This window comes from Lissotriton helveticus, chromosome 6 (genome assembly GCF_964261635.1).
Source record: "Lissotriton helveticus chromosome 6, aLisHel1.1, whole genome shotgun sequence".
Taxonomy (NCBI): domain Eukaryota; kingdom Metazoa; phylum Chordata; class Amphibia; order Caudata; family Salamandridae; genus Lissotriton; species Lissotriton helveticus.
Window position 1 is genome coordinate 599,701,468 of NC_136067.1, and position 15,153 is coordinate 599,716,620.

General features: G+C 42.9%; 1 protein-coding gene across 3 annotated transcripts in view; it reads right to left on the reverse strand.

Moving 5' to 3' along the window:
• EEF1A1 (eukaryotic translation elongation factor 1 alpha 1) overlaps positions 1-15,153 on the reverse strand; it is a 98,565-nt gene that overhangs the window by 44,480 nt on the left and 38,932 nt on the right. For all 3 annotated transcript variants that reach the window (XM_078648057.1, XM_078648059.1, XM_078648058.1), the window contains exons 3-7: positions 9,833-10,012; positions 9,446-9,742; positions 5,181-5,331; positions 4,734-4,990; positions 3,563-3,797 (exon numbers count right to left, since the gene is read on the reverse strand). In XM_078648057.1, coding sequence (XP_078504183.1) covers positions 3,563-3,797; positions 4,734-4,990; positions 5,181-5,331; positions 9,446-9,742; positions 9,833-10,012 — 1,120 coding nt within the window. The remainder of the gene's footprint in view (positions 1-3,562; positions 3,798-4,733; positions 4,991-5,180; positions 5,332-9,445; positions 9,743-9,832; positions 10,013-15,153) is intronic.

Genomic DNA, 15,153 nt, shown 5'->3' on the forward strand with positions numbered 1-15,153 from the left:
GCAGATTCTAGTAGACAGGATAGGAAGGTGATGTCTGTAGTAGAGATCATAGCCGTTGAAGAAGTAGAAGTTGAGATGGTAGTCACAGGTGAGGAGACAGAAGAGCTCTTACTCACGGTTAACCTTGAAGATTCCTTGAGAGCTGAGGCTCCAGAGATGGAAGATGGAGATCTCTGTGAAGAGCCTGAAGTGGAGTGGGAGGTTTTAACATGTTTTCTCCCCTCACTTGGATAATCCTCTTGAGATTTCGCTCTCTTACTGGAGGTAGAGGCTCTGTCTTCATCATCAGTAGAAGAGGATTTTAGCCATAAAAGGACTCTGGCCTCCCTATCCCTTAGAGCCTTAGAAGGGAAGGTGAGGCAGATCTTACAATTTTTTACCTCATGTTTAGGATAAAGGCAATAAATGTAGTCCTTATGTTGGTCATCAACATAGACCCTTTTCTTCTCGCATGTTCTGCAAGGTCTAAACAAGGCCTTCTTGTCAGACATCCTGAAGCTTAGAGAAAAGACTCAGGGAGACTCCCTTCCACACGACGTGCGGTGAAAATCTGAGGAGAACTGGCTCTGCAGAGAGGGTTCTAGAGGGTGCTGTAAGCTGATTGGTTGGAGCAAAGACTTTGGTCTTTTTAGCATAATGAGGTAGGTAGGTTACTACAATCTAGGCTTCAGGCCTTGTCATTGGGCCTACTACTGTAATTTACTTTTGGCACTGCTTTTTTATATACCGTGGGACTCCCGCCTCGGCGACGGGGAATGATTCAGGCATGTGAATCTATGAAAGATACCCCAATACTGGATAACTGCACTATACCCAGTACATAATAAAATACCATTCCTAGTTGCTACTCAGTTTTTGGCTCTGGGTTCGTCGGGTTCTTGGTGAACCTACAAGTCCTATATATCCCAACAACCAGGAAGGTCCAGTGGATGTAACGGTATATTGCTTTCAAAGAGCAGTCATAATTACAAGAAGTTACAGGTGAAAACATTGACACAAAAGGCTGTTTTTTTCAACTATTTTTCAATTTTTCCTTAATTTAACTGTTAGTTTCTATAAAGAAACCTTCATGCATTTAGACAAATGACCCCTTTCTGAATTCAGAATTTTGACTACTTTTCTAAAATGTATAGCTTTCCAAGATCCATTATTGCTTTCATACTCATTTTTACCATTAACTGGAAGGAGGTTGAAAGCACTAAAAATAGCAAAAATAGTTTATGTCCCAGAAAAATGACAAAACTGTGTGAAAACTGTTGGTTCTCTGACAAAAGACATTCATTCCCTAAAAGCTGGGAAAATGGTGATTTCAGCCCTACAACCCCTTTTATGATAACATTTTCAAGGAAAACCCCAGAGGCTTTCATTTGCAGCCCTTCTTCCAATTTATCTGAAAAAAACTAAACTTTCTGTATTTTGCTCAATTTCTGGGACCCCTCCAAGGGAATCCACAAACCCTGGGTATCTTTAGAATCCCCATGATGTTGGAAGAAAAGGGCGCAAAATCGGCGTGGATACCTTATGTGTTCAAAAAGCTACAGGGGCCTAAGCACGCACTACCCCTAATAGCCAAAAAAAGGCTTAGCACAGGAGGGAAAAAGTCCTAGCAGCGAAGGGGTTAAGGTTTCTGAAGTGACATCTTGAAAATTATTGACGTCTTGTATACAGGCGTAGCAGTTTCAATATTCGCTTCGGAGCTGCTCCATTTGTCACTGTCAGGAAAACCACCACTTTACCGCAGAGTGTGTAGGCTGTGGTGAGCCTAGGGACTTGAAAGAGACCACTCAAATCAGACAACTGAAGAAGATGAAGGTCTTCTCAGAGGCCTAACAGATCTGTATCTGGAAGATCTGTCTGAACGCCTGTCCACAGTGCCTAGAGTAACTGCCTTTTTTTAATCCTGCTCTTTCAAGGTTCAACTTAAAGAGTAACATGATGGCCATGTATCTTCTACTTTTGTGGGTGTTCTTGGAGCTGGATGCAGCATAGGTAATTTTTCACCTCTGCAGAGCAGCGGAGAAAGCACAGATGGAGGTACTAGTGATCTCTATGGTTGTGCATTCCTCCACTAATAAAGCGGGTGGAAGCTCTTCAGCAAATTGTCGTTCCAGTGGTTATCTAAACATTCAAGATGGGTCTCCAGGATCTTAACTTAACTGGAAGGTGGCATCTGACCCTCTGTGCATCACGATACAGAAAAAGATCTCACCAAAAAGGACCCACCAGATGCGGACTCCTGAAATGCTAAAAGTAGACTTTATTGGCCCGATGGGCCTATAGGTAAATCAGATCTGGTCACACCAGGGCTGAAAAGGACGCTCAGGAAGTGGTTGAACACACAGCAGAGCAGTATATTTCTTCATGTTTTGTCCTGAAGAAGACCCTTCCCCCAAGGCATATGTAAGGCATCCCTAGACAGATCCTATATCTCTTGATTGAGTGAACATCTGGGAGACAGACGACACAAACCTAGCATTTATCCTACCAGGATTTCTTACATCCATAGCAGACGTATAGCAAAAGAGCTGGCATTGCAAAGAAATGTATGAAGCGATACACCTCAGACAAAAGAGGGAAACGTAGCAACTCCTGTAAAACAGAATTGCAGTAGAGTAAAGGCAATGTTAGGATGTCAAGTCAAACCAAAGAACATAATGAAAAATACAGTGGTTCAGCCAAAACGCCTCAGAAAGTCAACAGCGTTCGGGGATCCTTCTCTGGTGAACTGGTAAAATAAACTGCCTCACACACACTGTGCGTTGCATGATGGAAAGATGCCTGGTTCTGCAGTTCTTAAACATAAAGTGCCCTAATTTGGAACTGTGTGTGTCCAGCCCACTGATTTACACTGTCCTCATTTGGGTTTTTTGTGTGGTTTGTTTTACAAAAGGGGTAGTTCAGTAGTGATTGTAGTAAAATGCACAGGTAAATAATTTGGCTAATTAGATCTACTTTTTAAAAGCCCAAACCAAGTCAGTACAAAAATGTTGCCTCTTCAAGGCAGGCATGTTTTCATTTCCTCTTAATGTTTGAAATGGTGTTCCGATAAGTGTGGAGATATTCTAGTGCTTATGGATATTAGAGAGAATCCAGTGACAGAACATACATTAGGAATTGACTTTAGCCAGAATGTTAACCCCGAACTGAAAAAACAGTTCCAACTTGAAAGACATAATTTGTAAGTCTACTTAAGTAACTGCGTTTCTGTAGGTGTCTAATCTCAAAACTATGAAAATGAAAGCTGCGCAGAAGGGGGACTGTAGGATTAATTTGACATAATTTGACTCCACTGCAGGTTGCTGAAGCTCCAAGAAAGTCTTGACACAGACTATCTTTGAACAGAGCTCTCCAACTCAGGGAAAGAATGCTTCTGCTTTCAGGCCAACTCTCCGAGGACAAGGCCACCACCAAAGATTCTGTGTTTAGTTTTATTTAAGTAACTTTCAGTTCCACATGCAAACTGGAATTCCAATGATTCCCTACCAGATGGGAAATTAGTACCTTTTGCATGGACAATTTCACAACAGACGAACACGAAAAAATGTATCGACAGAAAACTTACCAAGGGGTGGGTAGTCTGAGAAGCTCTCAACACACATTGGTTTGCCAGGAATCATGTCCACTATTGCTGCATCTCCGGATTTCAAGGATTTAGGGTTATCTTCCAGTTTCTTACCAGATCGGCGATCGATTTTCTCCTTTAATTCTGCAAACTTGCAAGCAATGTGAGCTGTATGGCAATCCAATACAGGAGCATAGCCTGCACCAATCTGACCTGGGTGGTTTAGGATGATAACCTGTTTGGAAAGGGGTAAAGTACTTTAGTAAAGCCACACAACTAGGTCAATTACCATGCTTCCACCGTGTAGTACAAACGTTATGACGTGCAATTTCAGCTTATCAATAATCCAATTAAAATAACAGACCTTCCACAGTGAAAACGTTTCCCAATAATTATTCTTTCTTCATCTTAGCTAACTTTCACAGTTTCACCTTCATGGTTGGATATCTTGTAATAAAAATTGCATCTGCGTACTAGTCAAATTTGCAAAATGAGCATCTTAATTTTCTTATCTGGAGAAAGGAAATGCCTGCTTGAATGATGGAATCCAATTGTGTAAGGGCCAGCAGTATTTGTATGTGATGATTCAGATTTTATTACAATTTAAATGTTATGCGATGCTGAAGAATGATCCTTAACTACAAGGGAAGTTAAGCACAAGGGGTATAAAACGCAAATATACTATGCTTGCATGTATGATCCTGAAAAAAAACTACCAAAGCTGGCTGTTTAAAACATTACACAGCACCTGGTTTCAAACTAATGGCTTGTGCAATAGAGCTCCCAAATTTACACTGACTTAGTCTAGCAAGACTGACACGAGGCACCTGTATTGTGGAGGTCGGGGAGGAAAGACTTGCTGATTCTCAGTAACGAGTTACAGTTGGGAACCATTACAGATTAAGAATTCTGCCACTGAAATAATTTGAAAGCATGGGTTTATGCTTTTTTGGGAGGGGTGGAGCTACCACACTTTTCCTCATACATACTAGAGATATGGAGGACATAGGGAGGCAGGATACCAGAGAGGTGGAGGATGGCAATTGGTGAACTAAGCACAATGTCAAATTAAGTGCCAATATTGAAGATAATTTTGACTTTAGCAATTTAAAGCTCTAAAGCGTATGAAACCCAAGCCTATACTTCAGAAAACCTTCAAATGGTCCAATACCTGCGCAGTAAAACCAGCAGCTTCCATTGGTGGATCATTTTTGCTGTCACCGGCAACGTTGCCACGACGCACATCCTTTACAGACACATTTTTCACATTGAATCCGACATTGTCCCCAGGTAAGGCTTCAGTAAGAGCTTCATGATGCATTTCAACCGATTTTACTTCAGTTGTAACATTGACAGGTGCAAAGGTAACAACCATGCCTGGTTTCAGAACTCCGGTCTCCACCCGACCTACTGGTACTGTTCCAATACCTTAAAGAAGGACAGACCATTGGCGTGATTATTGTTGCCCATGCTAAACACTTAAAGACCAGGCTATAACCAGAGAATTCATAAACATGACCATCACATATATCCATCAAGCCAATTTACTGGGCAGATGTATGCTGCATTTAGGCAGCATTGCAAATTATCGTTAAACATTGCCTTCCACTCTACTTACCACCAATTTTATAGACATCCTGAAGAGGAAGGCGCAGAGGCTTGTCAGTAGGACGACTTGGTGGGAGGATGGAATCCAGCGCTTCAAGAAGTGTAGTGCCACTAGCATTATTTTCTTTGCGGGTTACCTTCCACCCCTTGAACCAAGGCATCTGCAAAACAGTTTGTGTACAACAAATTACTGCATTCAGTAATTTTAAGCCATTAACACTATATTTGTTTATATGCCCTGCACAAACCATTATTTCTGGTATAATCAAGGAAGCATAACAAATTCAAAGGATTGGGGCAAATCCAACATTACCTCCACACCTCCCTCTAGAAATCTGTACTTTTCATTCCACTCAGACAGTACTTACATTTGCTGACGTGCATACGAACTCGTCTACAAGCAATGACGAAGAGATAGGAGAAGACTTCTTAACTTTTTTCAAAGACCTATATAATGAAGATAACGATGTAGATAGCACAAGAGCACGCGAATGGCTAAACCAGATTAATCTCATCCCCATAGAATCAGCTCAGCGAGAGATTTTAGAGCTTGAGATTTCACAAAAGGAGGTTCGGAAGGCGTTATCAACTTGTAAGATAGGCAAGGTTGCTGGGCCGGATAACCTTCCTATGGAATTATATAGAACTTTAGGAGAGACAATAATTCCATTCATGACAACTCTCTTTAACAAAATCTTGGAAGAAGGGGTTAGACCTCCCACTTCATGGAGCGAAGGCAATATAATACTGATCTTAAAGCCAGGTAAATCTCCAACTAAATGTAGGTCATACAGACCTATTTCTCTTCTAAATAATGACTACAAGACATTTTCCAGAATATTGGCAGATAGGCTGGGTGCAGTAGCAGGAGGTCTGCTGCATGCAGACCAAAAGGGTTTTTTGTAACGCAGAAATATTTTTGACCTCACCCACGATTTTATAGGTGCCATCGATTTTGCTTCTACTTTTCCACTCCCTCTGACAGCAATGACCCTAGATGCCACTAAGGCATTTGACATGGTCAATTAGAATTACTTAGCGGCTGTGCTCGAGAAGTTTAATTTTGGGCCAAAATTCTGCCTAACCATTAGCCTTATGTATAGTGACCCTTCAGCGAGGCTTGTGCTCAATGGAAATCTAACCAGACCTTTTAAAATCAAAAGAGGAACCAGACAGGGCTGCCCCCTCTCCCCACTCTTATTCAATATGTACATAGAACCATTTGCGCAATGTCTCAGGGAAGAGACAGAGATTTTATCATTTAAGAGTGGAGTTTGGGAGAAGAAAGTAGCCCTGTATGCAGGCGATATATTGATTTTGTCATCCAACCTGGAGTCATCTTTTCCTCATATCATCCGTTTAGCGCAGGATTTTGGTCAGGTCTCGGGGTATGAAATCAATGCAGACAAAACTGAAATTATGACATGGAATTTACTGGGGTGTCGACATCAGGGTAAAACTGAGATGCGATATCTGGGAGTGAAGATTGTCCAGGACATTAACAAGATTGCAGAGACTAATCTTTTAAACATCTCGAGAGAATGTCAAAAACTCATGAAGTCCTGGGCACACCTTCCCTTTTACCATTATGGGTAGAATGAATTTAATTCAAATGGTAATTCTACCAAAAGCCACCTTTCTCTTTAATACCATTCCACTATACTTTGAGAAGCAGGTTATAGATAAATTCCAGAAATCTATTAACTCATTCATGTGGGCCTATAAAGTGACAAGAATAGCGTGGAAAAAGCGGAGACGCAGGAGAGAAAAAGGTGATCTCGCACTCCCAGATATTCATTATTACGCTTGGGCCTTTCAGTTAACACATTCTAGAATGCTACTAAAATGCCCAGATTCATCAGAAAGGGGGAAATTGTTTTTAGCAATGTTAGATCAAGTAGGGTTATCTCGTGAGGGCTTAGTTTTTTAATATGGCGACCAAAAGTTTAAGAAAATAAGGTTGAAGGTATTATTGAGTGCAGCTCGAATTTAGGCCAGAATTTAAAAATCCACGGCCCTAAAGTACTGCTCAAGTTTGGCTCCTTTGTGGTTATAGCCCGGGGGCGCGAAGTTGTTTGAAGGATAAATTGGCAGCTCCCCTTAAAACAGCTGGGTTCCTGGTATGGGGAGATTTGGTCTCTGAAGGAACAATTTTGCCCTGAATTGAATGAATTGATGATTTGTAAAGCGCGTTGGCTACCCAGGGGCGTCCCAGCGCTATAGAAAAGAGTGAGTTGGGCTGGAGAGGCTGGAGTAAGAGAAGCTGAGTGAAAAGTTAGATTGGAATTTTGCTGAAGAGCCAAGTTTTTAATAGTTTACGGAAGGTGAGAAGGTTAGGTTCTGATCTGATAGGGAGGGGAAGGGAGTTCCAGATCCTAGCCAGGTTGTAAGAAAGCGAGCGGCCTCCACATCTGGCCTTCCTAATGCGTGGTACTGAGGCGAGGTGGGAGGTTGTAGACCTGAGTGGGCGGGAGGGTAGATAGGCTTTCATCAGGGGGGAGTTAATAGAGGGGCCTGTACCCCAGTAGGATCGGTGTGCGATGCACATGCTCTTAAATTCAATTCTGGATCTCACCGGGAGCCAGTGAAGATCCTTCAGTCTGGCTCTGACTGAAGTTCGGCGGGGGATATCCAGGAGGATTCTTGCCGCACAGTTTTGAATGACCTGGAGTCTGTTAAGTGTAGATTGTGGGGCCCCCAGATATAGGGCGTTTCCACAATCGAGACGGGAGAGGATCAGGCCTTGAACCATAATCCGTCTTGAATGGAACGGAAGGAGGGGGAGGATTTTGCGGAGAAGTCTCATCAGCCCGAAGCAGGTGGCAGCAAGCTTGGTGGCTTGGTAGTTGAAGGTTAGAGTGTGGTCGAGCCAGATGCCTAAGCTCTTGATTTGCTCCTTGGGTTGCGGGGGGCTTCCTAAGCAGAGAGGCCAGATGGGATTGATGGATTTCGAGATGTTATTTCCAAGGAGCATTATCTCTGTTTTGTCCCCGTTAAGTTTGAGACAAGAGCTAGACATCCAAGCAGCGACGGCTTCAAGGCAGATATGTAATCTGTGATGAGAGTTCAGGGGGGGGTCCAGTGCTACCACTAGCTGCGTGTCGTCCGCGTAGGTGACAATTTTCACCCCGAATGGGCGGACGACATCAGCTAGGGGGCGTAGGTAGACATTAAAAAGGGTAGGGCATCATTTGATGAGAAAATGGAGGAGGACATGTCTAGATTTAAATATTTACAACTAAAGAGTTGGTTCCAAAGTTGTAATAAACCTATAGGTGTGGGCAACATTCTGGAAGAACATTTGGTACAGAAGCCAGTAGGAAAGAAAGAAGTATCATTCTTCTACTGGTCCATTGAAGAGACCATTGATGGTGATTTTAGATTAGCCGAGGAAATATGGGAAGATTCTTTTCCGGGTATGGACGGGGCAGTATTATGGCAAACTTCCTTTAACACCCTGTTTACAGTTGTGAAAACAGCCTGGCTCAGAAGAAATCAGTATTTTACCACACATAAGGGCCCCCCTGCCAGTTGTAAAACGTGCCACATGGAAAGTGCACCAGGCACAGATATGATCTGGGATTGTCCAGCTACCTCTGAATTCTGGAAGAAAGTAGAAATCACGCTCATGGGTATTCTAGGGTGCCCAGTATGTATCTCCCTCAGGCTCATCATCGTTGGGATATCGAGTGAAATCACTGGCTCGAGCAGAAGTTTTTTATTCTATGCCATTCTGCTGGCCAGACGCAAAATATGCAAAAGATGGGCTGAGAATATACCCTACACGCACACAGACTGGCTCTCCTCTTTGTATAAAATCTCTAAAACTGATTTAGCCAGACTGGGAAACAGCAGGAAGAAAGTTATTTAGGATTGCCTGATAAATGGATATCCTGGTTAAATAGCAATTATCTATTCTGCGTAGTTAAGATCATTTAGATAATCCCTTGATCCTATGATTAAGCCTCACAGGAAGCTCTCAGACTGTGTTAGGCTGTGTTGCGTCTCTTCAGTATCGGTCTCCAATGGCAAAAAGGCTCACAGCAAGAGTCAACGGTTTAAAGTAATCAGAAGAGAGTCTGACCACCCTCGCCTCGACATCGAGAGGTCAGCAACAGGAAGGTGGTTTGTCTGCCACTGGTAGGTGGGTAACCGATGCGGGGTTTGCACCTCACTGGCCTACGTCTCGTAACTGAGCATCAGTGGCAGTTTACCAGTCTCCTAGTTGTCTGGGATTAGAGGCGAATGAGGAAAAGAAAAAAAAAAAGCACTTACATTTGCACTGGGCTCAAGCATGTTGTCACCATTCCAGCCCGAAATTGGTACAAAGGCTACTGTATCTGGATTGTATCCAATTTTCTTGATGTATGTACTAACTTCCTTGACAATCTCCTCATATCTCTTCTGACTGTATGGTGGTTCTGTCGAGTCCATCTTGTTGACACCAACAATCAGTTGCTTCACTCCCAGAGTATAGGCCAGAAGGGCATGCTCACGAGTCTGCCCATTCTTAGAGATACCAGCTTCAAATTCACCAACGCCAGCAGCAACAATCAGGACAGCACAGTCAGCCTAAAGAAAGAGCAAGAGATCCTAATGCTTAATGAAACACATTGGGAACATCACTTCATATCCATTCTACAGAAATACTTTTCAACTCACCTGAGACGTGCCAGTGATCATGTTCTTAATGAAATCCCTGTGCCCCGGAGCATCAATAATGGTAACATAATATTTGCTGGTCTCAAATTTCCACAGAGAGATGTCAATAGTGATACCACGCTCACGCTCTGCTTTCAGTTTGTCCAAAACCCATGCGTATTTGAAAGATCCTTTGCCCATCTGCAAAAAGTAAAATAACGAATGAAGTTCTTAACTACACCTGTTCAGCTGCAGCCAATCGTAACTACAAGTACTCCTCCTAAGTATGCTTCAGAGTTTAATCAAACCAGACAGTAGTATACTAGTAAATAATACAAATCATGACTTGCTTATAGAATATGGGAACAAAATTTGTTCTATCTACTACCACCCACCATTTCCATTAAGAAACTTACGTGATGCAGGTGTAAAGAAAACATTTTCCCAGAAGTTCCGAAGAAGTAATGTAAAGCAGAGAGGAGATGTTAACTTGCTACATCGGCCTCAAGGTTTATTTAGCACCTGTACTGCTGTACAGAAAGTAAACCAGCCAGTCGAAACTCATTTACCAGACCTGAACTAGTGTCAGAGGTTATTCTGCCACCAGTCCATAAGGGGTGGATGAAAAAAAGAAATCTACCTACTACCATATATCATATAAACAGACTTAAAGGAAAGCAAAATACTATCAAGCTCTAGCGCTAGTTCTCCCGTAAGGGATGAGGGATTTAACCCCCACACCCCCCAACAGTTTCCAGTCACGAGGCTGGATACAGTATTTTAAATTCGGATGATAATGCACAGAAAAAATTGGACTCTTCCACTTATTAAAATCACTTTTGCGACTGGTGAAACAAGTTAACTATTTGAAGCAGAGGAGAAGGCGTTCTGCATGGTGTAGCACACTTCAAATCAGAGGTCAGTACCAGGACTTATGTTGCTGCTACTCTTTTGTTCTAGGAAACACCATGTTTCATAAAGGTTATCCTTACTTTCTTTCTGTCCTTTTTCCTTCCTTTTGGATTTATAACATCCAACTTGACTGATCGTTTTGTTGTGAAGAAAGCAGTGAGGCAGCCCATTAATGTTATAAAAAAGAACTATTCCATTCCACTTGGATGGCAACTTTGAACAGTAAAGAGTGAGATGAGAAAATAAAAGGCAATCAGAGAAACACACACGTACAAGTGGGATAGATGGACGCCATTAAGGGAGAGGCAGATGAAGCACTTTGTTTGCTGCCTCAAGATTAACCTTCACATCTCACGCCCAGCTGTCAATTTGCGGCCCTAGCATAGACCTAAGATCTATGGAATATCAGAGGCAGTGCGTATTTTGGTGCAAGGATCTCTATACCTATAATCTAGAGGCCAACCTACCGGTATCCGTTCTCCTCAGGATTCAGTGAGTAAGGACTCTTACTAAACAGACAAGTAAGCAGCCCCTTTGAGGAAGGATGACCGGGAGAACTATGAAGAAGTCAGGAAGGAGTAAGTTAGCATAATGGCCATGCATTACCATAATGGCGATACTCCGAATTTATAAACCATATACAGACAGCCCCAGAAAAACAATTTTTTTGCATATAGTAAAACTACGAAAAACCCATATTCGAAGCAACATTTTTTGATTAGCAAAAATCAGTAAGTGTAACATCTATAGTTATGGTTGGGTCAGAATTTCCACGCAGAAGGCATTATGATTGGTGCCATTCAATGTATCCTCAGCACAAAATTCAAAATCCCTCGTCCCAAAACACACTTGCCCACTTTGGGTTCAGCATGGCAAACCTTGTGCCTTTTCTTACGTTTTACTACAGATAATTACACCAAAATTGTTATGAAGTAGAATTTTACTCAAGAAGTATCTTCACTTAGACATTTGTTTTCAAGGCAAATATTTTTGGTGAGGACTTGAAAAGATTAAACAGAGATATCTTGACTGTTAGTCTGCAAAAAGGTTCACAACCACTTGCAGGCGCATATTTAAGTTAAAATACATTTTGAGTGAATGATGGAGCTTTTTTTCCTGCTGTCCAAAGAGAAAAAATCTATTGTGACTACCATTGCAAAACACAGGGATGAGCCAGTCCCCGTGTTCTGGAGGGAGGGAGAAAGAAGTTACTTAAGGGGCAGGGTTAGAATGCCACACCTGCCTCCTGGATCAAGTGGGGTGGATCCCAAAGGTACACGCTTCAGATTAACCCCTTCCACACTCATGACGAGCTGGGCTCGTCATGCAGTAGCCTCCCAGCACGCTCATGACGAGCCCAGCTCGTCATGAATAATGGGTTTTTGCATATTCCAGCACAGGGCTGGAACTCATCGAGCATCGATGTGGTTAAAAGAAAAAGTACGTTTTGCAATTGGCCTCACAGGCCAGACTCAAAGTCCACTGATTTGTATGAGTTACAGATTGTGGAGCCAGTCATAAATTGAGAATGTATGTGTTTTATCTGCATTCATTCGTAACCATAACAACACTTTAACTGTGTTGTTTTTTTGGGGGATGAATGGGACTTTGTCAGACACCATTTGGATGTGTGGGAGGCTTAAGAGCAGGCAGGGGCTACTTGGCCTCTGCTATGGGGGCTGAGGTGATTTCCCTCAGCTGTTACGGGGCCAGTCCTTCTATGGCTCTTCAAGCGGAACCAGGTACAACCCAATCAGCACTGGATTCAGCAGTGGGAGCGATGGTGAGCAGTCAAAGACTTTTCAGGGAGATAGTGTGTGTGTGCGTAGACAAGCTCAGCACTCCGTTACCAGAAGCACAATAAAGTGGGATTAAAGTACCTTACTTTCAACACTTAATGTAATACAGCAACCAAAAACAGGCACAATTATTGTCTGGGCACTAGGGCTCCTGCGCTTTGTAGTCTCGACAATCTTGTCCCCCCCCCCCCCACACTTTTGGTGTTCCCTCTAATGCGAATATAAGGCGGCCTCCGACTCTGGGGGATTGAAGTGCATCTCAATGCTCCGGCGCAGACTGTCCTCACATTCAGTCTCTGTGTTCAGTGCCTCAGGAAAATCCTAGGTTTACAGTCTCACCCAGTTCAGGTATGGAGTCAGTCTGATGCCTGCAGGAACGTGTTTCCTTCTTTGTGAAGCAATACAAGTAAATAGCTTGGGAATGAATATGTTTTTGTACAGAAGCAAAGTACCTTAGAATAATATTTGTGTAGGTTAAAACGAAGCTAGACCTAAAAATTCATGTAGAGTACTGACTGCCCTCCTCCCAATTTTGCTGCTGTGTTAAGCGAACTTGGTAAAGCGCAGCAAATAATACGTATATCTTGGCGCTCAACCAGCACAAGCAAGTGTGCAGACTAAAAACAGAAAAGTTTTCTCAATGTTCTTGAATTCAACAAAGGCTGTGCAACGATGGAGAAGCAGCCGATTTCAGACATAAAATGATCAAGGTATTGAAAACACTTTAATAGCATTACAATGTCATGTGTGTGCCCCTGAAAGTTTAAGCTTAAGCAGCTAGATAAACAAAATTATCACAGCTCTGTAGAGGGCAAGCAATGTGTAGAAACACAACTTTTGCCAAATTGAGACATATACTCCTGGTACCCAACATGTGGGCGGAGCCAAAGCCCCTATCAAGTAATGCTCAGTGTCTAGTGACAGCTACACTGTCAAGCCAGACAATAAAAAGCATTGGAAACATCAACAGGTCTCACTCATGCAAGGGCTATTCAGACCCCCCAGGATATAGCGGCGTGGGTTTGCAAATTTAGCGGCACAAATATGGAAATTTAGCGGCATTTTTGCGGCACTTAATTTTACGCATAATCATTCATTTTCAGCCTCAAATCCTGTAGGGTCTGTACAGTGCATTACACAAGTGGGGGGAGGCAGCGCCTAGGACTGGGCTACCAGCGTGTCATCCCCTGTGAGGGTGCTCTAGCAGTGTCGCCTTGTGGTACCCTCCAATGACGCCACCCACAGCATTGTTCAGACGGTGTGTGCGGTCTACCATAGAATTTGTATTCGAACCCCTATCCTTCCAATATATATTTCTGTGGCACCAGCCTCTCCAAGCTTTTTTTTTGGTGTGGGAGGAGGGGGTTCAAAAAGTGCCTCCTAGGTACTTCTCGGCGTGTCCTTGCATATGCAGTGCCATGATCTGTGCTACTGGTCTGCAGCCTGTCTTCATATGTGCATCGCCATGAGCAGTGTTGTTTGTAGGCAGCCTGTCTGCAATTGTGCTGTGCCATGGGCTGTCCTATTGGTCTGCTGCCTTTCCTTGTATGTACAGTGCCATGGAGTAAGCTATTTGCCTGCTGTCTGCCCTGTTCTATACAGTGCCTGGGGCTGTGCTGTTGGTCTGCAGCCTGCCTTCGTATGTGCAGTGCAATGGAGTGGGCTATCGGTTTCCAGCCTGCCCTCGTATGCGCAGTGTCATTTTCTTTACCACTGGTCTGCATCTGCATATTGTAACTTTTATAATGGTGATGGTAGAATGATGTGAAAGTATATTTCTCTAGGCTGTGACTAACTCGTGTGCAAATGGCGACATAACTGTCCAGCAGAACTTGGGTGCCTCAGTGTGTCAACAAAGTTACTCCAATTCTGCATGTAGAAGCATTGGTTGTATTGGGCCACGTGAAATGCACTCCCACTTCATTCGCAAACACGTGAAGATTTACACCTGCGCTAAAAGACCTTTCCGCCTCAAACTACTACCTGCATATCCCGCCCCATTAACTGATTATTGCTCAGACCCTCTCCTGTAATGCAAGAAAAATACCATCTATTTTGTGGTTGTGTTTGACAGAGGTGCATGCATTTTCGAAGTAACCACAGAGTCTCTTGCCTGGTAATGTTTTTATAGTCATCATCTTTTAGCAAGTGCAGCTGGCCACTGTAACTCTCTCCAGAATTATGATTTGCTAAACAGAGCATACACATTCGTGGTGGTTTTAAGCTGCCCGTGTGGGTACACACATTACTGGCTCAGTGTGCGGCGTCTGAAGTTGGTTTGATTGAATCAGATGTACATTAGACACCACCACAAATTAGCCAGCTCCGTTTATTTTGCCTAAGCGTGCAGGCTAAAATAAACTTAGTAACTGACATTGCAATACCCACAGAAAGCACATAAGCAGTGCGGAAGTCCTAAATATGTATGTTGATAAAACAGCAGTCTCTGAAATGACAGGTGAATAGAAATTTTTAGTGCCGTAAAATGTACGCATTTCACATGCTCCTCTTGCTCCTCTAGAAAAATAAAATGGCCATGTGTTGCCCATGTCAATGGGCGTGGCTTTAAATGTTCACTTGTTTTGCTTTTGCTATTATGTGCTATATGAAGATTGATCGCAAAAGAGTATA